The following is a 25,096-nucleotide window of genomic DNA, read 5'->3' as shown; positions in this document are numbered from 1 at the left end:
AGAAAAATATTAAATATTTTAGTCCGTGTGCATCTACGACACCACCCCTGTTTGCATCAAGTCTGTTATGGTAGAAAATGCAATAACCTCAAATATCAATATCTCAAAAACGGGACATAGGAAACAATGCAAACAGGTAAAGGACACTAAACTATACATTACATATTAAGGACTGGGTCGAGTTTAATTTAAAAGTTGACTTTCATATTATAACATAAAAGAAACAGTAACATGACACAGTGGCGTATCGATGAGCATGGACGGCTCCTGGCCCAAAGGGGCCCCCTATCAAGAGTGCCAACAAAGGCGCCGCACAAATGTTCACAAGGGGGGGGGGGGGGGTCAGTAGGTCATGTTGGTATAACCAGTGGCGGACTGGGTCTTAAAACCGGCCCGGGCATTTTTCACTCGGACCGGCCCATTATTCATTGATATGTTACTTACATAGTGATCGCCGTCCTGGGGGGTCTAAGGGAGGGGGCAGATCTCCCTCCCCCTTTGAAATTTTTTGGAAGTTAAGAATTGCCTAGATGCAAATGGTGCGATATATCTCAATTTTGTAGGTTACAAAAATCCTTTAAAAAAAGACCCCAAAATAATTTCCCAAAACCAACACTTAAATAAACCAAAGAAAGTTAAAAACGTAACAAAAAATAGACGAAAATATATATTTAAGACTGGATTTTATTTACTTTTTCAAGCATTTTGCGACAACGTGCTTGAAAATATGGAAAAAATCTACATAAAATTCACTAAAACATATTCAATAACACGAGCACATGTCATGTCTACGAGAGTAGGAGCCTACGCAATACGCTGCTTCTGGCAGCCACACCATCAATGATTTTTTTATTGTCAAGTTTGGTCAAGATCCGTTTTTCCACAGACATCAACATAAACGCCTCAAGATGTTCGCCGACGTCTTAGATTTGTCTAAATTTGATAACCAAACAGTGGCAAACACCCCATGCACAGCATGTAGGTCATTTCTATTCATACATAATCTCTCAGGCATTAGGTAACTGAGTGATATCCAAATAATCTAATAAGATTTCACCTTTTTTACTTCGTTTTCTAGAGGACGAGGTGCAGATTAATAAAATCTGTATTCTCTGCCAATGCTATGTACAGTATATGTCAGAATGCATTGGTCACCACACTCGTATATCTTGTCGTAAAAATACTAACACGGACTGGTTGCCTTAAGCACGTTCTCTTTTAACGAACCGTAACAGACTTACTAACATGGTGATTTCATGAGCTGATTCCCTTAGTTAAAAATATATTTCTACACAGCCCATCTGTATTCTATTAACTACTGTGAAAATTAGCTGTAATTTTTACCAGGCTACCCAGCCCACTGGCCCACCGGGCATTGCCCAAATGCCCGTGTGGCCAGTCCACCACTGGGTGTAACACAAAACTTGATACTATGTAAGCGGAGCCCCACCATCGGTTGGCGCGGATCGTACCGCAATTTATTTTTCCCAAAAAATACTCCTAGATCGTCGGAAAATACACTTCCCGGGCGTTTCCAGTTGCATTTACCCATCGGTTATTTTGAGATCTCATGAACTAGGATTTTGACTTTCAATAATTTCAGTAAATCATGAAACATAACTATGAACATAACTAGAGAACTGTTGGTTGAGTGAAATCATTGAAAGGCCAAATGTTTAACTTTTGTATCATTTTTTTGGGGGGGGGGGGGGTTGCACCCCTTGTCCTTCCCTGCGGACGTCCATGGGTTCGAGGTCCATGGATATATGCAGGATCAATGCAGGGGGCTTAGTTTAGAACATTTGAATATGCCATTTAGCATGTACACATTGTTTCCAGCTGACAAATATGTTGTAATGCTAAAATACATCAAGAGAATGACAGAACAATGCGTCACTGGCCTTATTTCGACTGAAACTTTGTCAACATCTAGGCATAATTTTCTGTGCTTTTCTTACTTACCAGATACATCGAATGCGTCTTTATTCTAACATTTTATTATTATATTTTTAAATGAACGCAGTTTCAAGTCTGTGGGGTGTTGGGTTATCGTTTTAGTATTTTTCAAATAATCATATGTCCCGATGTTGTACTCGATCAGTACAACATTGGCTGGAACTGGGTGTTAAATTCAAGGGCGTAGGAACCGGGGGGCTGGGGGCGTCAGCCCCCCAGTGAAAAATATGGAGGGGCGGAAGTATCATTCCGCCCCCCCCCCCCGCTTCGCAAGTCAGAAAACCCCTTTTTCATTTCCAAATGAGAAAAAAATCTCATTTGGAACACCAAATTGCATCTTAGGCCAGGTGAAAATGCAAATTTACAAAATGGAGTGGGTGTTGAAGTGTGTTACATTGCACCAAATTGCATCTGAGGCCACCTGGAAATGCCAAAAAATTCCAAAGGGGGGGGGGACCCCTTAGACCGGCCATCAGTCTTCAGCCCCCCCACTTTTCTTTGTTTTCATTATAAAATAAATAACACAACTAGCTCGATACATACTTTAATACCCGATGAGCCCGTGATCATCATGTCCGTATTCCGTATCACGTGAAAATATGTGTAGTGTCTTGCTCAGCCTTGCATGAGTTTTTCTTCCCAAGTAAAAACGGGCCCACCCCCATCCAAAGAGGTACCCTTTTTCTGTGCATCAGTATAGCAGGGGCCAGTGGCGTAGCTACGGGGGCGTGGGGGCGACAGCCCCCATGAAAGCTTTTCGCACCCCAGTCGCCCCCATTGGGATTCTGGGTTTCGAAAAAAATATATAAATGTGCGAAAATATATCATTGGTCTGAATGGTCTCGAATCTCCATGATGACCACTCAAGAACGACCCTTCGACCGCGGACCGACAGTAGCTAGGCTTTAGTTGCTGAAAAACCTTACGTGACATAGCGCATAGGCCGAGAAGTCTACAGTAGTCGCATTGTACTGAAAACGCATACTAACGACCGTCGAATAATATAATTCCTGCTCTACAAGACTACAACACACATAATGTTTACTACTGAATCTGTGTGTTCGACTGTTCGGGCAAACTTTGCCTTTGTCACTCTTTTTTAAAATATCCATAATCCCTAACATACAAATAAATACTAATACAAACAGTCAATCAGTATCTTGTAACCAGTACGCCCTAGTGAGCAATACTATAACCTTACAGAAAGGTGGTTTTCAGGTACTTGAATGCCAAAGAAGATGTTAAAAGGTAAAAAATGCTGACATCATACACATGTTTCTCACATCATTGCTCGCGTCATTGCCTCGATACCATGTTACATTTTCAATCGGGTTTTCACTTCAGGGACGTACCCTGATGTTCTTAAAACCGCTAAAAAAAAAAAAAAAAAATCAAGAAAGGAGACAACACTATCGCTGGGAACTACCGGCCAACAGTGGCGGAGCGTCCAAACAGTCAGGGGCGGACCCCCCCCCCCTGACGGACTCAAATGGACTGCTGGCGCCCTTTTCAGCTTTTTAGCACTTTTTACTTATTCGCGATTATTGACTATTTTATTGCACTCTCACCTACTTATTGACATTTGTCACATTTTGTTGGTGTAGTTTACTGACAAAATGCTCTAACGTACGGCGGTATTTAATTTATCGGCACTTAATTCTGTTGAACGAAACTCTTTGCAAGAACTGTACGGGGTTTTCGATCTATTATTTCGCAAAAAATGAGCACTCAAAAAACATACCTCAGGGATTGTGATGAATCGCATATATTTTCAACACCCATATAAACTTCCGGCCGACTTGTCAAAAATGGCGATGTCACATATTTATTCTTCGTTAATATTTTCTGCAAATTAGCAAGGCCCGGAAAGGGTCATTTCCGGCGATCTATAGGGAATATCTTTACTCCAAAAAATTCTGTACGCTCCGCGCCAACCTGTGGCGGCGCTCCGCTTAGATAGTGTCGAAAGCGCCCTACAGGCCATTCTCGCCCCCCCCCCCGACCAATACCCCTAGCTCCGCAACTGCCGGCCGATCAGTCTATCACCCTTATAATATTTCAGACGCAATCTTTGATGTCAGTTTGACATATAGTTCGTTCATTTCAGTATGTTACTTGGCTGAAAGCCCAGTCAATCTTTTTTTTTTAATTTTCCACGCGCAATTTGCAGATTTGTCGAAAAATGTCAATGCCAGTGTCAAACTCACAAAAGATGTCTCATAATAATTCAAAGTAACTTACCAGATTTTTTATTTTTCTATTTTACTAAATTATTTGATGACCATACCAAACATGGGATCTCAAAATAAAGGATGCTGAGAAAACTTTAGAGCAGCTTAGAAGTGTCATTTCCAACGATCTAGGAGGCCTTTTTTGCTAAAATATTCAGGTACGCTGCGCGCCAACTCATGGTGGCGCTCCGCTTAGATAGTAACAAGAAAATGATCAAGCCCCCCCCCCCCCAGGATATGTTCAAGCCCCCCGGCGCCCCCACTGAAAACTCCTGGCTACGCCACTGGTTGGGGCCCCTTTTGGTCGGGGCCTACGGCTCAGCACGGTCCGAGCCCATAGGAGTTACGCTACTGATATGTCATAAATGTCTTGTGCCACCTTGCAGAAATTAGGAAGCCACTAAATACTAACCCCTACAGCGGGTCGGACCATTTCGAGCTCTCGGAACTCGGTTTCGGGTGCAACTGTGCTCGGCGCTCTCGGTTCCCGAATTACATCATTTTGCATATTTTTAAGAACCAGGTCTTGGAAGTTAGTTGACTCTATGTAATAACTTGTGAGACCTGCTACTCGAGATAAAGATAGATATTGGTTTGAAACGGTACTTGCATTTTTAAATGATATTTGTACACAACCAGGTCTTGGAGGTTAGTTGACTCTATGTAATAACTTGTGAGACGTGCTACTCGAGATAAGGATAGATATAATAGCGGTTGAACGGTACTTAATAATAACTTGTGAGACCTGTTATTTGAAATGACGATAGATCTAAAGGTTTGAAGTGAAACTTGCAGCTTTTAAATTTGATATTTGTAAATAACCAGGTCTTGGAAGTTAGTTGACTCGATGTAATAACTTGTGAGACCTGCTACTTGAGATAAAGATAAATACAACAGTACTTAATTGCAGCTTTCTTATATACATGTGTTAACTTGAAATGTCAAGAATAAACCGTGAAACGTTTGGATATTTGTGTATTTGTCTCCTATTTTCCCCTCTTGAACTTAATCGCTATAGCGGGAATTGGCCCGGCAACACGTACGTGTTACACGAGCCCGTACCCGCACTATACACGTGACATGTACAACATGTGCATCTTCGTAGTTATGCATGACTGTGACGTCAGGTGAGGTCATTCTCGCCCAGGATCCTTACCGATGGCCCGAACCGCTACGCGGGTTAGTATCTAGTGGCTTCCGCAGAATTAAGGCTGAAACAAAAACATTTTGGCAATTTTTTTCTTAGAATTATTATTAATTCTGGCAAGTAAAATAATCTATTGTGAATCCATTGTCTAAACTTGGGGTATGCTGCTGTGTCAATCCAAATCAATTTTGGAGGACAACAGCGAATCTATCAAGGGTGACTTTCTTGACGTGCAACTTGCCCTATATCACAAGGGAATTAGGGTGCTAAGTCGATGGGTGTAAAATTGGCAAAGTTGACTTGCTTGACGGGCCCTTTTCACCTATAAAATAAAGAAATTAGCCCGGTGAGGGGTGTTGTGAGAAATTTCGTATATACTCTCTAAATGTTGTATGAATTTGGGGGCGAAAGGATGTCGCGTTTACCTGTGGGGGGCCAAAACTTTGTCAACCTCTCAGTGTTCACGGACTTTTTCCAGAAATTTAGACCTCGAATGCGCTATAGCCCCCTCTCCTTTGAACTACCTTCTGCACACAGATGGACAAAACCCACTTAACACTGTGACACTGTACAGGTGCATGGCATACTCCTATTAGCGTCTATATCAATCTGCGGCAAATGTTCTCCTCAGGAAAAGTGCCAATTAGGAGCAGGAGAACAACTTTTTTGCTATGTTATCAATTAGGATGAGCTTTTTTGTGGCTTGGATGTTAAAGAGCATGAACAGAAGCACATGTGGTTAAAAAATTGGGTAAAATTGAGGCAATTTTAGACCAGTTTAGCCCTCTCAGGGGCAGCGGACGAAGATTGTTTACGGCCGAGTAAAGAGGTTTGTTAAAAGGGACGAAAAGTTCCGGGTCTCGTAGCAAAAAAATGTCACGGTCATGGTACGGAAAATTGATGGTGCCATGAAAGGCCAACTTGTCAGCTATCCAGTGATGGGGTAGCGCTTAGCAAGTGAAAACTTCTATCTAGGCTTAGAGAAGGCATTACTTTTGTGATTTAGTGTGTAAGTCAATGGGGATTTTAATGGGCGTATGCTACCTACAAATCCGTCACGAAACCACCAACCTGAAGCTATCACAGGATTCATCCCAGGATTCAGATTCATCCCAGGATTCGAATCCTGGGATGAATCTGAATCCTGGGATGAATCCTGTGATAGCTTCAGAATCCTGTGATGAATCCTGGGATGAATCTGAATCCTGTGATGAATCCTGGGATGAATCTGAATCCTGGGATGAATCCTGTGATAGCTTCAGAATCCTGTGATGAATCCTGGGATGAATCTGAATCCTGTGATGAATCCTGGGATGAATCTGAATCCTGGGATGAATCCTGTGATAGCTTCAGAATCCTGTGATGAATCCTGTGATGAATCTGAATCCTGGGATGAATCCTGTGATAGCTTCAGAATCCTGGGATGAATCCTGGGATGAATCCTGTGATGAATCCTGGGATTAATCCTGGGATAGCTTCAGGTTGGTACGAAACCATATACACATTTCACACACACACACACACACGCTGAAACGGCTTCCGGTTTTTAGCTAGCTGTGTTGTTAACATATGAATACATGTATGCATATGCTGTATACATAAATACTGTAGAACGTTTTGAGTAGTAGACCTAATGATAGTTGGTACTATCAACCATAACACTGACTTTGTACGGATATTGTTACGAAACTAGTGTTTGTAAGTTGGAAGTATCTTACAGTTCGTTTTCAAAGATCTAGGCGTATTTTACAGAAAAGGTCACCTAATGTTAGGCTCAAATTTATAACCATGAATTCATGTGATTAATAGATACGGTAGACATAGACACCACGAAGGGTAAGACAATGGGGTGTAGCCTACTGTAGAGTAGAGGCCTAAGCAAGTTGTAGAGACAACACAACTGCCCACCGTGGTAATGTATGCCCTACTGATCTATTACTCTCATCTTCTCATCTGTCACAGAGACAGATGACATTCCTTAGTGTGCGGATTACATATAGAATACGATATAGGATACTTAGTATTACTTAGGATTACATAGGCTTAGTTTTTCTTAGAATTACTTACATAGTGACTTTCTATCTACCCAGTATCTAGGTATAGTAACTATTAACAATGACTAACCTGGATAAGGCTTTGGCCTACCAAGAATGCATTCAGTAGGTACTGTAATACTTAAATGTTTCACCTCTTTGTACAAGCTTACTCATCATAATCGCAACACTTGTATGGTGGAGTCAAAGAATTTTGTCCTAAATGAGACCAATCATGTTACAAACATTTTCATGACTTGTCATGTTAACTTCAAGAATTAACGTTAAGTCGTTAACATTAAGTTTACAATCATTTTTTAATTCATGGTAGGCTAGGAAAGTTTTTTTAAACATGATAAAAAACAAACTGTAGTCTACATTTTTCTTTTTGAGTCCTATAGTGTCCTTGATGGGGACTTGAGTGTCCCTCCTGATCCTTTTTCCCCTACTAAACTAACGTACATAGGCCTAGGTGAACCATCCAATTTATTGCAATCAATTGACCCCCCGAACAGTCTAACCTCCTGACCTACCAGTTTGCCTACTGTAGGCTTTAGTTATTTAAGCCTACTTAGGACTGTCGCATGTAAATGTCCATTTCTGTCAATACCATGGGTACCTACTGTAAGGTTCCAAAGTTCAGTGGTGGTTTGAACAGTCTAAAATATGATGAGTAAGTTTTTTTTAATACAATCATCCTTGCACTTACAATAGGAACTAAAAATTCTCTTTCATGATTTCACAGGACTTACTGTAGTTTACAATGCCAACTTTCATTAATTGGTCATTCGATGTGTCAAATCTCGGATTTTGCTCGACCCTGTCCAAAAGAGAAAGAAAAATTTACAGCTGTTGCATAGCTATGTTTGTGATTATTCAGCAACAAAAACCCTTCATCGCACTGAAGGGGCAGTACTAGTTCAAGATACAGAGCTGTATAACTTAATAGTACTAGGCCTACACAGGAAATTATTGGCAAATTTTTGAGCAAAAAATAAAGAACGCTTTTGAAGCGATTCAGCTGACATTTTTACAGTATACTTATTTTCTAATCATGCAAGAAGGATGGTAATTTCTGGAGAAGGTTGAACTACAAACTTCTCCACAATCTAGTGATTTGATATGGAATGACCCTCATGTTAACAAATACTCTTCTTCATTTGAACAGAATACAGTTGGACAACAAGATGGATGTTCCTAAATGCTTATTGGTTGTCACTTTTCTCCTGTCTTCACAGTATACTGATGCAGGTAGGCATTAATTTAATTTTTCTTGCTAATTGTGTGTGTGATCAATATATGCCTACAGTAGGTAGTATGGCCTAACTTAGGTTATCGCCGTAAAGTGTACTGTAGTTGTTTACAGCTAAAACGATCCATTTAAATGGTGGTTGGTCAAAGTGCTTAAAACATGATATATGAAAATTAACTCTGAAACACTGTAAGCATTGTTTAGGACTTGCGTTGTAAAAAGTGACTACAAAAATAAGCAATGGCATGGCTGACTATCTGTTACTTTCACTGGACATAACAGCAGACTACTGTATCAGTGTATGTGTTAGTATAGTTAACAAGTTAAGATAACCCTTGGCTCTGACAATTATTATTATTATTATCGATCAATTACTGAGTGTCGGACTTACTGCTTTCATGGGTAAGGTTTTGAGAGTTATCGACATTTTTTGGACTAAAAATGAATCCAATAAACTTCCTGTTGTTTATTTCGATATATGTAATGTTTTCTCAGCATAATTATTATTTTACGTTTGTGCCCATGAAAGTTCAGTTCTTATCTCTACACTTTGTATAAAATCACCGCACCTGAAAAATCTCTGTACATAATGCACGTAAAAATAGTGTGCGATTTTAGACAGTTAACTCCCATTGACAATTTGACATTGGTCGTTGAACAAAAATAAGATATGGACTTGCTTCAAGTTCACTGCAATAACCTTTCTTAAAGGAATACATTTACTACATTGCTGATGAAGGAAGAAACCACAAAGCTTATAGATAGCAGTTACATTGTGATACTTGAAAAACTGTTTGTGAAAATACGCAGGCTTTTTTCTTTTTTTTAGCACATATTTCTTATTCCGCTAAGTGTCACACGAGAACTGCTTGCTTACCTTGCTTTGGTTAAATGATTAAATGATGGTGTTGAAAGAAGTTGAATCGTTCAAAGATACAGATGGGTGGGGGGGGGGGGGGAATTGGCAAACTAGTTCTTCATCTGATGAGTCGCTCGTTGGTGGTGATTTGCAATTTGATGTTGTGTTTGGGGCCTTTGGGCATCGGTTTCCTTCGGTGTGACGTTGCCCTTTGCTGGAAAATTACCACTTTTCAATTGCTGTGACAGGGTTGAAATCTGTTATGAACGGGCCATTCTCAGCAATTTGCATAAAATCCAGTTTAGTCTGGGCAACAAAAGTGTTCTGTGGGAAGTTTTGATTCTATTGACAGTTGAGAATCCCTTAAGAAGGGTCAACATTTTGGTAACAACTGAAAGTTTGTCGACAAAAGCCGTAGCTATGCCTCTTATTACTGACTTGTGAATTGTGATACAATATTTTACTCATTGACATGCCAGTTGGGCCATACTAGACTTATTGAGTTGTGGTTAACCATGGAGCTATCTGTTTATAGCTCCATGGGTTAACCCACTGACAACACTGTTTTCCTTTGTACTGATCGTACAGAAAGGTGCCCCTCTTTGGGTTGTTGTTATGCATTTGTTATTTTCCATTTCGGTTTCACCAATCGTGAGCGATTAGTATCAAATTAGTTTCGAGCTGGTGAACAGAGCTGTTCCTACTCATAACATTAACAGTGCACTTGATACTGTAATACCACTGTAGTGTCAGGTGTGTAACATGGCAATAGGCAATAGGCCTTTGATGATTGGCTCACAACTTCACCAGTTAATAGTACACCTATCGTATAAAGGCAGTGTGGGAATGAGCCACTCGCCAAAACGTTGAGTGTAAACTGTGTAATGCGTTTGCTCGCCAGTTGCAAAATTCGACTCGCCATTGGCGAGTTGACGACAGTAATTGTCGAGGCCTGATTGGAATACACTCTTGTGGTGTACATACTGTACACATGTCACATCTAATATATTTGTTTGTTTTGTTCAAGTTGTCCCTTTAAACATAAAGGTCTGTATTTATGTTTTATTTCAATCTCATTATTGAACCGTACATAGATGCATGCATTTTACAACGTTTAAGTCATTGGTTTAACAATAGAAAAGTTTGTTAAATTGTGCTGGGAAGTACTAACATAGGACTGTTATTCATGGCATCACTATGTGTACAGTATACTGTATATAAGGTATTAACACAGACCTGTCTAGTGTATGTGTATAGTTGGTTAAAGAATGCTTTACTGTACTCTACAACTCTACAAAATTATATTGTTATTTTACTGTACAAAATTGTAGACCTTCTGTGTGTGATATTATTGGATTAGTTTCAAAATCAAAATAAAACAAAACTGTTATGGATTTATTTGCACCTGAGCTGGAGTTTTAAACACAACATTTTATGACCCTAAATACAACATGAGACCCTTAAACTGATATGGCACTTAATTCTGCAAAAATCTATTGATTATTGACCTAAATGTTTTGTAATATGGGCCTTTACACAGTAAACCAGCATGAAAATCAACACTTGGAGTTTTCAGTATTAAAATTGGTATTTTCAATGTTCTATTAGGATGAGTGTTACAGTAGTTATTTGAAGCAGAGAGATAGCATGGAAAGTTTCAACATCCTACTTGAATTTTGAATGTTTGGTCCATTGGAATTTTTCATAAAGTTTAAAACACGTAGTCTTGGACATTTTCCTATGATGGCATAGTCATACCTGCCACACAACCAAACGAGAGCAATAGATGATGCATATCGGCTAAGTAGCGCATGAAATACTGTAGGTAACGGTCGAACATTATGTGAAAAATGTTCGACCGTTATACTGTAAATGTACCACAAAAAATTGCGAAACTCAAAAAGTATACAGTGCATGTAGTCCCTTTTGTGTATACAGATTCCTACCATGAAATAGTTCATAAAACCATGGAAACTTCATTTGATGATGCACATTGGGGTATAGTGGTATGTTTGAAAAAGATTGACATACACATGAATCACATCAAACTTCTTAAAATTTGCCACCTGTGCCCCATGTGCATAAACCACTAACTGGCTAAGATTCTGAGTGCAGTAACATGGATCATATACATTTTAAATCTTTTGAGTTCTGCCATTTGTTAACGTAAATTTATAACGGTCGAACATTTTTGACATGTTCGCCCGTTATCTATTTCATGCTGTACTGAGCGTGATATATACATCATATATTACTCTAATTTGGTAGTGAGTTAGACATGACTGTATGCCATCATAGGAAAAGGTCAAAGACTATACATGTTTCAAACTTTATGAAAAATTGCCAGCTGCGTGATGTACAGTACATGTCAATGTTTTGCAACCGTTGTATTTTCTTGCCGTATGTCGATGTTCAACCGTTCATTATACTTGGTAAAGATTTCTTAATCCTATTGGTCCATTCAGGTCAGCTGACCGTGGTTAATCCTGTGAGTAACGCACAGTAAAATTACGGGGCATCACTTTAATAAATCTTTGGTTATATGTAACCAAAAATGTTTTGTTTTATGATTTTTCCCCCACACAAATGGTAGTGTATGAATGAACGGGGTTACAGTAATCAACGGTCTAGCGTGCGTTACTCACATGATTAATGCACTCCGGGTGTTAATGCTATCGCTGGATGCACTCGGGCTCCGCCCTCGTGCATCGCTTGCATTATCCCCCGATCGTGCATTAATCCTGTGAGTAACGCACGCTAGACCGTTGATTAACCCCTTATTATTTTTCTATAGGATTCTAATGGGCCTTTTTTTCAATATTCAAGTACGAAGTTGAAACTGTTTACTCTAGCTCTTTGCTTCAAATGAGTAATATTGAACATTACAGAACATTGGAAATATCAATTTTCGGGGTGGAAAACTTTATGTGATCATTTCGTGTTGGTTTACTGTGTATTTGCCCATATCCCTAACAGATCCTCTTTTCTCAATTATTTGCTATGGCAGCTTGCCTAAAGTGCTCTGCAGGGTTGGGTGTGTTGAAGTTTTAAGATCTACTGTATTATCATAAATGATCAATCACTGGGCAAGAAGTACAGTAGTTCACATGTACACTGTAATAAGTATTGACATGTGTACAGTACAGTATATTTAAAAGAAGGGATGAGGATATCACTTGTTCGTCCAACCGATGACAATTCAGGTGTTAATATCATTGTTTTGGGTGAAAATCATTATAAATATCATTAAATCGTGTATTTCCAGACAAGTCTAATTGAACTTGTTTGGAACTCTTTTATTTCATTTCTCTTCCAGATGGATCTTGTCGGGAAAATATTTATTTGGAGGTCGGAAAGCAAGGTGTAGTATCTTGTGACTTTGAAAACTTTGACATTATTGGCTGGATTAAGGGTGATGGAGATGTAACAAATACTTCCCCATTCATTTACTTGGACGGTTCACAGATATATGGAAGAGGGTATGAGAGTGGAGACTATGACATGCATCCAAATGGTTCTTTGATCATCAATGAAGTAAAATTGACAAACGAATTTAATTACACAGTTCTATTCGATCCTTCTGGTGGTGCAAATGAGTACTTTAAAGTCCCAGTGAAAGTCTATGGTAAGTATTGTTTGCCCCATTGAACAAATTAAATAGAGCAATTTTTGTAGGAAGGTTGCATTGCTCTTGATTGTGTAACATTAAGAAGGTACATTGTAAGTGCTGCTGGTATATTGTTGTAATGATGTAGGTGGCTGTGTTGCATATCCATGCAGTTATTATTGTATGGATCACAAAGCCGGAGTTACAAAGAAGCTCTACATAACATTGAATTAATATCACAAGTACAACACAGTCCAGGTGCAGTGTAAAGTAGCCTCCCATGTTATATATACCTGTTAATTTTTGTGCTAGCAAGATAAAGTTATTATTTAAGGACAATAATAGAAATTAATATTGGTAAATTCTTGTTTCTACCTTCACTCTTCCAGTTTACTCCCAACCTATGTAAACCCCTGCAGAACTCCTGGACACCCTTCTCCAAGTATCTTTTGCATGCAAACAAACTATATGAAAGAACACCCAAAGAAGTAGAACAGCTCCAAAAGTAAACAATTAAGGTCACAGGTTTCATGAGACAGCTGGTATAGTTTGATGTACTGTAGGGTTGGGCGATATTTGCTTTTTAATGTCACGATAAATAGTTCAAAAATTATCGCAATATTTCGATAATTACGATAATTTTTTCTTGTTGTTTTTAGTGTGTTCGCGAACACACTAAAAACAACTGCCGATTTCCCACCGGTGTTTTCGCGCAGCAAACACACCGAGCATAATGGTGTGGGGTTCAGGGCCCGCCTTAGAGCCCCGTTGGGGCCAAGGGGTGGAACCCCTTGTAGGGGTCCAGGGCGAAGGCCCCCGGAATAGTTACAGTAAGTATTTTTTCGTGTCTGGCGATAAAAAATTCGCAATTGAGGATTCAAAATACTGACTAACTTTATGAATTTAAATTGTCACGAAACTGATGAAAGTTTTAAAATGACAAGTTAGAGTAGCTATATTATGTGATAAAATGAAAAGAGAATTAATCTGTCTTACAATCTTTATAAAGTTTAACTTACAAAACTGTCAATATTATAAAACAAACTACGTGCGGCAAAGCCCCGTTTCTAGACTGCCTAACAATCAGTTTACAACTGCAGTGTTTAACCGTACTTAAATATCACGGTAGGCTACAATGTGCTTCAAATTTTCTCAGGTACCTTGCAAAACAACCCCCCTGTCTAACACCTGTTTGTTAACATTTTTGGCACGGTTCCAAAAAACTTTTCATGGAGTACAACTTTTTTGGCTCCACGCTAGAATTAATTAGGTCAGTCAGTAAAGGATCCGTAAAGTTATGCGAAATATTATCATAGACGTTCAAGGAAAGTAGGTAAATATCCCCGTAACATTAAGGTAAGTAAAACACCCCTCAAGCCAACCGACTCCTCCGCATGAACAAAACAATATATTCCCCATGATACACGAGGCACAGTCTATACCATACAGACATACTGAAGCACGATATCAAGACCCAATAGCTACAGTATGGCCATCTTTATGAAAGTAAACCTTGTAATTCCATGTTTTAGGCCACCAGGAGTGATTAACTTAATGCAAAATATTGTTTCCATGTCCTTGTAGAAATCGTCAACTTCGCAAAATACAATTAGTTGTGTTTTTGTTGTTACGTGAGATCCGTAACCGACGAAGTGGTTAGGCTAGTTACTATACACTTAACTATGGTAGGATATTATTTTTTTTTCTAGAAAATACTTTCTTTCTCCCGCTTTACACCAGATGTGGTCTTCTGGTTTATTCATAAATGGGTGTACTAGAGCCTTGTTTACATGACACTTGTTGCATTTAGCACGATATGCCAGTTTCGCGTGAATTTTTGCTCGATCTTTCGTAAAATTAGAAAGGTTAACCAACTTACTTTTCGTACACAATTGGTAATTTCTCTACTGATTTTCAGAGTTTTGTTCTCTATACAGTCAATGTTGTAAAGAACGGGTTTTTACGAAGTTCAAAAGTCAGTAAATGAAGTTGATAAAATATTTCTTTTCAACTTTCTTAACCATGGAATGCTAGAATAACATTTACACATAAAACGGAGAATTTTTTTTTCTACATCTATTTCAAATTTCTTTCACAAGAAATTATCGTCATTTGTTCAATCCTCCAAAAATATCGTCTTGAAAAAAAATTATCGCGATAATAATAATTTTCGATATATCGCCCAACCCTAATGTACTGTAACACTAGTCACTGTTTTTTGTTTGTAAAAAGCTCTAATATGAGAATTTATTTTTGGTCATCATAGTCCACATGCCTTGTACTGTTCATAGAATCTCAATGTCAGTTTAGAAGAATGCCATTATTTGATACATTCACAGACTTTTGCCCCTTTTTGCTATAAATGTCCTTTCTACATATGACCTGTCATGACCTCTGTAAGGACACAAAACAATACCCTGCTGATGGAATAGCCTACTGTAGCTGTCATTTTACAGTATATACACTTCTTTCGTTTCAAGATCTTAGTGACCATGATATAGTAAAACTCTAACTACCTTTAATACTCCTACTTCTACTGTTTTGAACGGAATTCCATTGTATACATAATACAGTAAGTAGCTAATTGTTGATGGAAAATATTGTCAAAGTTTTGAGTCCAATCTTGAAGTTTTTGTCCTAACAATGACCTCTAGTCTTATGGTTCTATTTTCATACTTTTTTACAGCCTCATCTGGCAGAGTGACAGTTGACATGCATACATATGATATTACAATAATCTCCTTACCTGTAATTTGAAGTGATGGTTAAGTGAAACTTTGTTTTGGATGTTACATTTTCCATCAATGCTTGCAGATCAATTTTAGAGGACTGCAACATTTGGTTTACTGTGACATAAATCAGCCAGTAATGGATGTGTATATTTACTGTTTTCAACAGTTGATTTGATAAGAAAGAAATCTTGCAATTAATGGTAACTCTGTTTCTTACTGCAGTTCCACCTGAGCCTGGCTATCCTGTGGTAAATGGAAGAGCCAACGAAGTCGTTATACATGGAAATACAACAGGTTTGATCAACTGTTCCATGACTGGCATTAGACCCAGAGTTGATGTGGAATGGGTTGCCTCATCAGATGAGATTTCTTTTAACAGTTCTCACAGAGTGACTGATAACAGTGATGGGACTTATAATACATATCTTACTTCTAGTTATGAAGTGATGAACAGTCCAACTGGGAGAGTTTCTTTCATATGCAGAGTAGCTGGACAGATGGCAGACTTGTTCCCGTTAGTGACTACTGTCTACTTGCTGTTAGAACAACGTAAGTTGCAGAGATTGAGAGAGTATGTTCACAGAGATGTTAATGTTGCCACTTTGTAGTTTGTACAGTACATGGATTTGCACAAATTAGTGTATTTTTTGGCGGAGTTTGACCACCAATTCTGTAACAGTGGAGGGGTTTCAGATGTTTTACATCCTGGGGGAGTGGTGTAAGGGGAGAAGGTTCCCATCACCTTTTAATAAAATGGTGGGTGCTTAGATGCAAAATTGTGCTACAAACATTTTTTTCGCAACTTAAAAAAATTTTGAACCTTAAATGTTCACATTTACTTCGCTCCTCGCTTACCTGTCTCCCCACAACCTTAGCACCCTCATTCTACCGCGCCTAGAATGTCCTGGTAACCTTTTAACACTGTGCACCCTCTGTGACCCGGCTGTAAATCAGTGTTATTCCAAACAACTAATTATTGCGTCTGGACAACCTTATATGAGGTAAAAAAACCTTGTTAACAGTCTGTAATTCACAGTACTGTAGAAGCTACACTTAATGTCAGGCCTCACAGCATACATAAAATTAGCAGGGCTAGTGTGCATATGATGATTGCGTAGTTACTGTATCTCACATAAATTATTTCTTACTTTCTTCCAGGTTCTGTACTAGATCTGTTGCTAAGATTTTAAAAATTGGGTCCGCGGGATGCATGTCTTAAAAATGTTTGTGTCCGCTCAGAAAATCTTGCGTCCCTGCAATCTGTGAAACATGTACTTTAAATACCTCTACAGGAACACGTAACACTCAGTTATAATGACCTATTACAACACATTGGCTTGTGAGCAATGTAAGAGTATACTGTAGTGATCTATAAGCCTATGATGTGACACCAGGCGCATATCCAGGGGGGGGCGTTGGGGGCGCGCCCCCCGGGTAAGAAAAAGAGGAGAGAAAAAAAAAGAGAAGAAAAAAGAGGGGAAAAAAGAGGAGGAGAGGGAGGAAGGGAAAAGAAAAAGAAGGAGAGAAAAAGGAGAGAGTAAAAGAAAAACGCCAAGACATCGGGAAGAGAAAGAGGAACAGTGACATCATTACAGCGCCTATCCCTATTATATACACATGGCCTGGTAGCCAGTGACGGATCGAGGATTTCGGAAGGGGCTTGCGCCTCACCCTACCCCTTACACCGACAAATACATTTTTGACGTTTTCATTTTTCCTCTCTTACTAATGTATCTATATAAATACTATATATGGTATATCATAACTCGTGTATGTGTATGGACGCCTTGAACAATTGTGCTATGAAACCAACTGTGGCTGGTCTAGAACTCGACCGAGTCGTCGGGGAACATGACGCATTTCGGGAAGGGGGCGACCGCCCCCCCCCCCCGAGCATATTTTTTTATGATATCGCTAGTAATTTCAAAATAGAAAATGCTTAGATTCAACTTACAAGGCATGGAAAGTGTCATTTCCAGCGATCTGGGAGGCATTTGCGGCCAAAATTTTCTTGTACGCTTCGCGCCAGCTCGTGGTGGCGCTACTCTTAGATAGTTGGCCTACAGGCTTCGCCCCTCCCTTGGCAAATTATTCACTACGCGCCTAATGTAAACAACGGAATGTCTTATGTAGGTTGAGAAAAAGCATGGAGGTTCAATTATGTCAAATTCTTTTTTACATTATTAGTCGGCTTAGTAGAACTTTACTTTAATTATCAAGGAGATATTTTTTAATCTATTCATTTCCTTTAGCTACATCATTGCAATTTATATTTCTTTCAGTATGAGCCCCCCCCCCCCCCCGCCTCCTACGCCTATGTGTGTAGTGTTCGGTTTCGGAAATATCTGGTATTTTTTCATTGCCTTCAACCAAGTTTTATAATAGCCTTAGGGTTGAATATTTGTACACCAATAAATTAACTGTGTCTGAATTTTCTAAAATTTCCTTACCAACATTCTTCATCATACTACCCTCTACTCATGTAATTTTTACCGGTCTGTTAGGGGTTGAAGGAGGTTTTTCTATATTGGTTGTCCATAGATGACATTTTGTGCACATTATGGGTATGTTTTGAACTTGAGTTTATTCACGAGAAATGTGAATTTTCAAATTCTGAACAAATAATGGGCTTAAACCTACAAAATCAATGATCCACAGGAGATGCGATGCGGTCAAACATGATGTGTGACTGGTGAAAATCTTGAACAAGGTTATGGATGGAAAAAAAACTATTGGGAAATACTTGGTTTTCAGGCAAAAGTGTACATCTGGTTGGTCATTTTCAAGCCCGCGAAGTGCCATTTCTGGTGATCTAGGGATATAAAAACCCAAAATTTTCTTGTACGCTGCGCGCCAACCGATGGTGGCGCTCCGCTTAGATAGTAATTCGCGCCCCCGGGTTAAAAAATCCTGGATACGCCCTTGGACACACACACAAAACAGTCGAATGATGAAACCTTTTACTAATATATACAACAACACTAGTGTTCAAACGATTATGCATAACAGAAACTACCGATTACCGATTATTTTTTTGATAATCGTACCGATTCCGATTATTTGAAAATGAGAAAATATCCCGTTTATACGAAATCGGCAATAAAGTTTGCGACAGAAACAATTATTGTTGTGATTTTCCCATTTCCTTTTGCTTCGTTGTTATACAAGGCTCTTAGGTATCCTTTTGTATGTACCAAATTACCTCTGGAGTTTCTCGGAAAGAATTTTTTTTTTTTTTAATTTCCAAAATACAGAAATATGACATCTTACCTAGTCAGCACTGTTCTAAGCGAATGGCCTAACCACCTCGACGTGAATGTCACCTGTTAATGGCTTGAAATGGGTTAAGAATAGTTACTCAAAATATCCATCTCAAAAAGTATCTCAGACAATCCATCCATCTTCAATCTTTACCAAAGTGTAAATTTTAATTACATATTGCCTTCATTCCGACACTATTTTGTACTTATTTTCAGTATTAAACCGTTTATGAACAAATAGAAATGTTACGAACTTGAAGTTAAACATACCTATCTGTTACCTATTAAACTCCATACAGGTTCAATTAGAAAAAGCTTAGGCCAATCAAACTGAAGAGCAAGTTGTACCATCGTAACTTATTTTAAATTACTCTAAAATGTTACCAGATTGATGTAAAGAAATAATAACAACTAGAAACTACTCCAATATAAAATATAACATTCCCTCTATAAGACATAGCACATACAGTACCTTCCAAACAAATGCTGATTTCCAGCAAATTGAAAGTATTTTTTTTTTTTGCAAACCGATGGTTAGGCTACATTTCCCATTGTCTTAGTGTGGTTGTTAGGCTAAAATGTGGTCGAAGATTGCAGTTTCCATGGATATTTTTATTTTTAATTTGCGACACAACTTTAGCGAATAAACAGATGGCAAGGTTAGATTTCCATGCAGTTGACTTAGTGTGAAGTAAGGCTACCATGTTATCGGAGATATGTGGGGATTTTAGGTTTTTGTCGCTGGTACTGAAATTGCTTCAAGGAGGCCGTAATTTGCCACGGGAACTTCCCGGTTATTGTGCGCGACCATGCGCGACCCTTCCGCACTGCTTCAAATTTGATGCGAGATGTGAGAACTGTTTGATCGATTCGCGCTGCAACTCCTAGCTAAAGCAAATGCATGTCACAATTAATTTTACACAGACACCTGATATAACGAGGGCGATATTCTTATATTACTTTTTCGCACTCGTAATTGTGCTTTAGGAGGGCTTTTTTAGCATTTGTGAGGGCGAACCGCCCGTCGCCCCCGCTTATTTCCGACCCTGTCCAGTACATTCGTATTGGTATTGCTGCCATGCCTACTGTGCCGAGAAATACTAAGTCACTAACCACGAGGGAAGCAAAATCGGCGACCCTGGCAGCCTAATTTGATGAAAGTACATTGTGACAGACGTAGTATAGAGGGTGTCTTTATTTTAATATCTCGTACTTAAAGAACAAACCTAATACATCAGTTGATATTTTCAACCTCCACATGATTTTGAATAATGATATTTTCACCTTCCATATGTTTTTGAATAATCGGTAAGACAACTGGTATTCCACATAATTTTTACCGATTCCGATTATGTTCCGATTATGCAATAATCGTACCGATTCCGATTCTGATTAGGTTAATAGTTTGAACACTACACAACACAACCACTGTCAAATACCGAAGCGAGAAATTTGGACGTAGACTGGTTACCATAAATGCACACTACTGTATGGTGTACAACTCACTTACATAGTGTCAGTGTAAATGTTATAAGGCTATGCATGTGCTGTGAATGTTGGATATCGACGTAAAGTAAAATAAGTGCATGGACAGAAATTGCAAGCAAAACACTGCACTTTTTAAAAGATTATACTGTATATGTAGAAAATATCATGTATAGATCTCGAGGGCACGTAACATGTTGTTATCAAGACAATGAATTCATTTATTATGTGATAGTCTCAGAAACAATTCAACCCCAACTTTGTGCCATGAGGCTGCTTGTTGTTGAAATTTGTTTCAACAACCACTAACTTTAACTCATTTGAGTGCACACATATGATAGTCTATTATCACAAACTTTCCTATCACAGGGGAAGGGTACTGTACTTTGTGTTCATTGAGCACTGCCAATGCAAGAATGTATGCAGACAATAAATGGGTAAGGGAATATTAGCCAATCAAATCACAGGAATTTGGAAAGCATTGACTATTTTCAGCATGAAAATATCTGTGATGGTTGTTATGATCTCATTTGTTTTCAAACAGCCATCTGTAGGATTGGAAGAAATTTGGTTCTTTTGAGAAGAGGTTGCCATCTTTTTAAAGAAAGAAAGATGTTCATTCAATAATATCTTTGTAATGGTGTGCATACTGTAGGCCTCGTTGTGAGTTTGTGTACTTGGGGTTTGTTTCTCAAGAAAACAAAGTTATATCTGTCGGAGGCAGACATTTTGAAGATTTTGCTCCCCTGGCTAAATGTTGCATCCTGGATGCAGAATCCTGTATTCAAAACAATGATGCAAATTCTTAAGAAATCCTAATGGTTGTTGAGAGTATTATGCATATTACCATACAGTAGGCTGATAGCAGTAACTATATTGCTTAGAGTGATGGAAGCTGAAGTGATTGAAGTTTTGTGGGATATTTTGCAACATTCCAAACATTGCTGCAGAATTTTTATTTGCTTAGTCTGTTTCAGTTTTGTAAATAACAAAAGTCCTTCTTGCCATAGTGTAGCAATTAATTGCACCGTAAAGTGATGTTTATCATATAGCTATGATAAATTTGTGATGTTAAGATGTGGGATGCTGTCCCAGGTAAATTGACCATAGCTGTATATCTCTGGCAGACTAATTTTACCATCTGAACAACTTATGCCAACAGCTGCAAAGATTCCTTAAAAATATTTCTTATTCCATTATGCTAGGCTTCCCAGCAGTAAATCAGCAGCATGTACAGGTAGTCCTGCATGTGAACAGAGAAGGGGAACTAACATGCTCAATGGATAAAGTCTCACAAGATGTGTCTTTAGAGTTGGTCACCACCTTCCCTGACTCATCAGATGAGATATTACTGGATAACAAAAATCACATCACAGCAAATGAAGATGGCACGGTTAACATAACACTTACCTCGAGGTTTCGTGTCTTGAGCGCTTTGATACAACATTTTATCCTACAATGCAGAGTATCAGGTCAGGAAGCAAACAAGTACCCAGAGACCACTACAGTGGAGTTACTTGTAACAGAAAGTAAGCTCTTAAAATATGCAGTAAATTACTTACATCATCATTCCAGCATTGTTAGAAATGTGGATGAGATATTACTGGATATCACAAATAAATTCAGAGCACATAGATATGAATCATTTAATATCACACTTACCTCAAGCTATGTAGTTGCTGGTATAAGTTTACTGTATATGGTAATATGCACAACACTCTCAGTAGCTGTAATGATTTCCTAAGAACTTGAATAACACTGATAATCTCACTCACATGACTGAAATCAGTTGTGAGTAGGGAGATCCATGGAAACTTGTCCACAGTTAGTGCTTGTTCTAACTTAGTGACATTTGTTGCCAGTACTGTCCTTTACACATTCAATTCATCAATGGTCAACATGTTACAAGTTTGTGGTTAAATATTAAAAGTTAATTACGTACTGCATGTTGAAAAACATAAGCTTCCTTTCTCCCAGCATTTTCATATGTCATAGGGGAAAAGTTTTTGTCACATGGGAACCCATCGGAAACCAATGTCTTTTAAAGTAATTATGGAACCCTTATCTGTCTTCTGAAAGCAGAATGTTACGTGTCTGTAGTCTGCATCAATCACATTGTCAAAGTTGTACTGTGTGCAAATTCTTGATGGAACTTACATCTGACATTATAACTATCAAAGGAATCCTACTGAGGAGCTTCTCAAGGACTTTGAAGTACAGAATTTTTCAAAGTTAATCCAACACTTTTTTCAAACATATGAATGTGGATTTAGCATTACGTCAGAAGTGGATTTAAAATACTGCTAAATATTTAAGCATAAATTTTGAACTGATATTGTTCTAGGTAAATACACATTTATGTGACTTTCAAAGTAGTTATTCTATATAGTGAGTGGTTATGCATCTGTTATGTCTTTCTTGATTTTCCAGCCGAATCAATGCTCCCTGTGCCTGTTATTGATGGGTGCTATAGTCAACCGGAAGCCTGCACACTCAGGATGACTACTGAAGAAACAATTACCTGTTCTGTCAAGGGTGTACCCCACAACTATGACCTGAACCTTGATTTGTACACCCTTCCAGATCTCCTTTGTCTTTCTCCCATCACTGTCAGGATTGACACTCACCCTGGTTATGACATCATCACTAGCTGTCGTTACAATGTTGATGAGCCAATCATGGAAACTACGGTCCATTGCTTTTTGTCAGGAACTGACAGGAATATTCAACCTGTGAACTCTACAGTTAAAGCCAAGATCATGTGGCAAGGTAAGAGACAAATGACCATCAAAACCACTGAAATTGCTTCTACACAATGCCTAATAAATTTCTGTGAGAACTTTCAAAGCAAAATGTGAAGATTGTGTGTTTGTGCATGGGATTTTGCTAACTAGGTGCCTCAGAAATTACTCAGTAGATGCTTGATGAAACTTACATCTGACATTATAACTATCAAAGGAATCCTACTGAGAGCTTCTAAAGGACTTTGAAGTACAGTATGTACAGGAGGGCGTTGTGGTCAAGTGGTTAAGGCTTGTGATCTAAGGATTACAGGTTCGAGCCCTGGCCAGATCATTGCGTTGTGTCCTTTGGCAAGGCGCTTTATCTCCATTGCCTCTCTTCACCCAGGTGTATAAATGGGGACCTGCGAGGTAACTTGTAAATATAGTTGCGTGCGCCGGTTTGTGGCTGCACCCTATGGGAAGTCCCCCGGGGGACACGTTGTGGTGCACTGTGGTGCCCCAGGAGAGATTGATTGAATTGTGCACACTTTGGTGTGTGGGTGTGACAAGTTACCAATGACCAGGGGTTAAGTTGTAAAGTCATGTTAGGAGGCATTAGCCTCATACAAGACTGTAAACCTTCAACTTTCAACTTTAACTTTCAAAGTTAATCCAACACTTTTTTCAATTATATGAATGTGGAGTTAGTGTTACTGTACGTCAGAAGTGGATTGAAAATACTGCTAAATATTTAAGCATAAATTTGAACTGATATTGTTCTAGGTAAATACACATTTATGTGACTTTCAAAGTAGTTATTGTATATAATAAGTGGTTATGCATCTGTTATTTCTTTCTTGATTTTTCAGCCACATCAATGCTCCCTGTGCCTGTTATTGATGGGTGCTATGGTCAACCGGAAGCCTGCACACTCATGATGACTACGGAAGAAACAATTACCTGTTCTGTCAAGGGTGTACCCCTCTACTATGAACTGAACCTTGATTTGTACACCCTTCCAGATCTCCTTTGTCTTTCTCCCATCACCAACAGGATTGACACTCACCGCAGTGGTTACTATGACATCATCACTAGCTGTCGTTACATTGTTGATGAGACATTCATCGATACTATGGTCCATTGCTTTTTGTCAGGGACTGACAGGAATATTCAACCAGTGAACTCTACAGTTAAAGCCAAGGTCATTTGGCAAGGTAAGAGATGGATGACCATCAAAGCCACTGAAAATGCTTCTACACAATGGCTAATAATAAACTATGAGAACTTTCAAAGCAACATGTGTAGATTGGGTGTTGTTGTGCATGTGATTTGCTAGCTAACTGCCTCAGAAATTACTCAGTGTACATTTGGTTCAGTGGATCTCAAAGGTTGTCTGAGGTCCTTGGTGACTAATTGTGAAACTTAATGTTGACACTAATTTCTTTCTAAATAGCTGTTGTACACATATATATATTACTATAAGTTATGTCAAGTCTAGAGTGACCACTCCACCGTCCTCCTCTACCCATATCCCTTGAGGGGAGGGAGTAGGTGATTGAGACAGGTAAGCTTGTTACTTGTAAATATCAAAACCAGTTGAGTTTTGGAATATTTGCTTCACTCCTCTCTTAGGCACCATATACAAAATCAGCTATGCGGAATCCTGCGCCCCGTTCCGCCGTGGGTTTAATCCGACCGTGGTAAACTACCATGAATAGCGCTATTGTTGGTCGGAAGGCACTGGGTGAACAATGGTCGAGTGCTTTATCCGCCGCGGTCGGACGGTGATCCTTTCATGTTACCTTGTAATC

The 25,096-nt window shown here is 38.8% G+C and overlaps 2 protein-coding genes across 15 annotated transcripts in view; one reads left to right on the top strand and one right to left on the bottom strand.

Moving 5' to 3' along the window:
• Positions 1-25,096, top strand: part of LOC139981981 (uncharacterized) — a 471,811-nt gene that overhangs the window by 324,798 nt on the left and 121,917 nt on the right. For 9 of the 12 annotated variants that reach the window (XM_071994454.1, XM_071994453.1, XM_071994455.1 and 6 more), the window contains 2 exons: positions 22,993-23,331; positions 24,155-24,499. In XM_071994454.1, the coding sequence (XP_071850555.1) occupies positions 22,993-23,331; positions 24,155-24,499 (684 nt within the window). The remainder of the gene's footprint in view (positions 1-22,992; positions 23,332-24,154; positions 24,500-25,096) is intronic. The other 3 variants (XM_071994460.1, XM_071994459.1, XM_071994458.1) reach the window with 2 other exon arrangements.
• The window catches only part of LOC139981986 (tyrosine kinase receptor Cad96Ca-like), a 196,139-nt gene that overhangs the window by 139,649 nt on the left and 31,394 nt on the right, over positions 1-25,096 (bottom strand). The window lies entirely within an intron of this gene.

Source organism: Apostichopus japonicus, chromosome 16 (assembly GCF_037975245.1).
Source record: "Apostichopus japonicus isolate 1M-3 chromosome 16, ASM3797524v1, whole genome shotgun sequence".
Classification (NCBI taxonomy): domain Eukaryota; kingdom Metazoa; phylum Echinodermata; class Holothuroidea; order Aspidochirotida; family Stichopodidae; genus Apostichopus; species Apostichopus japonicus.
This window is presented reverse-complemented; position numbering and strand designations above follow the sequence as displayed.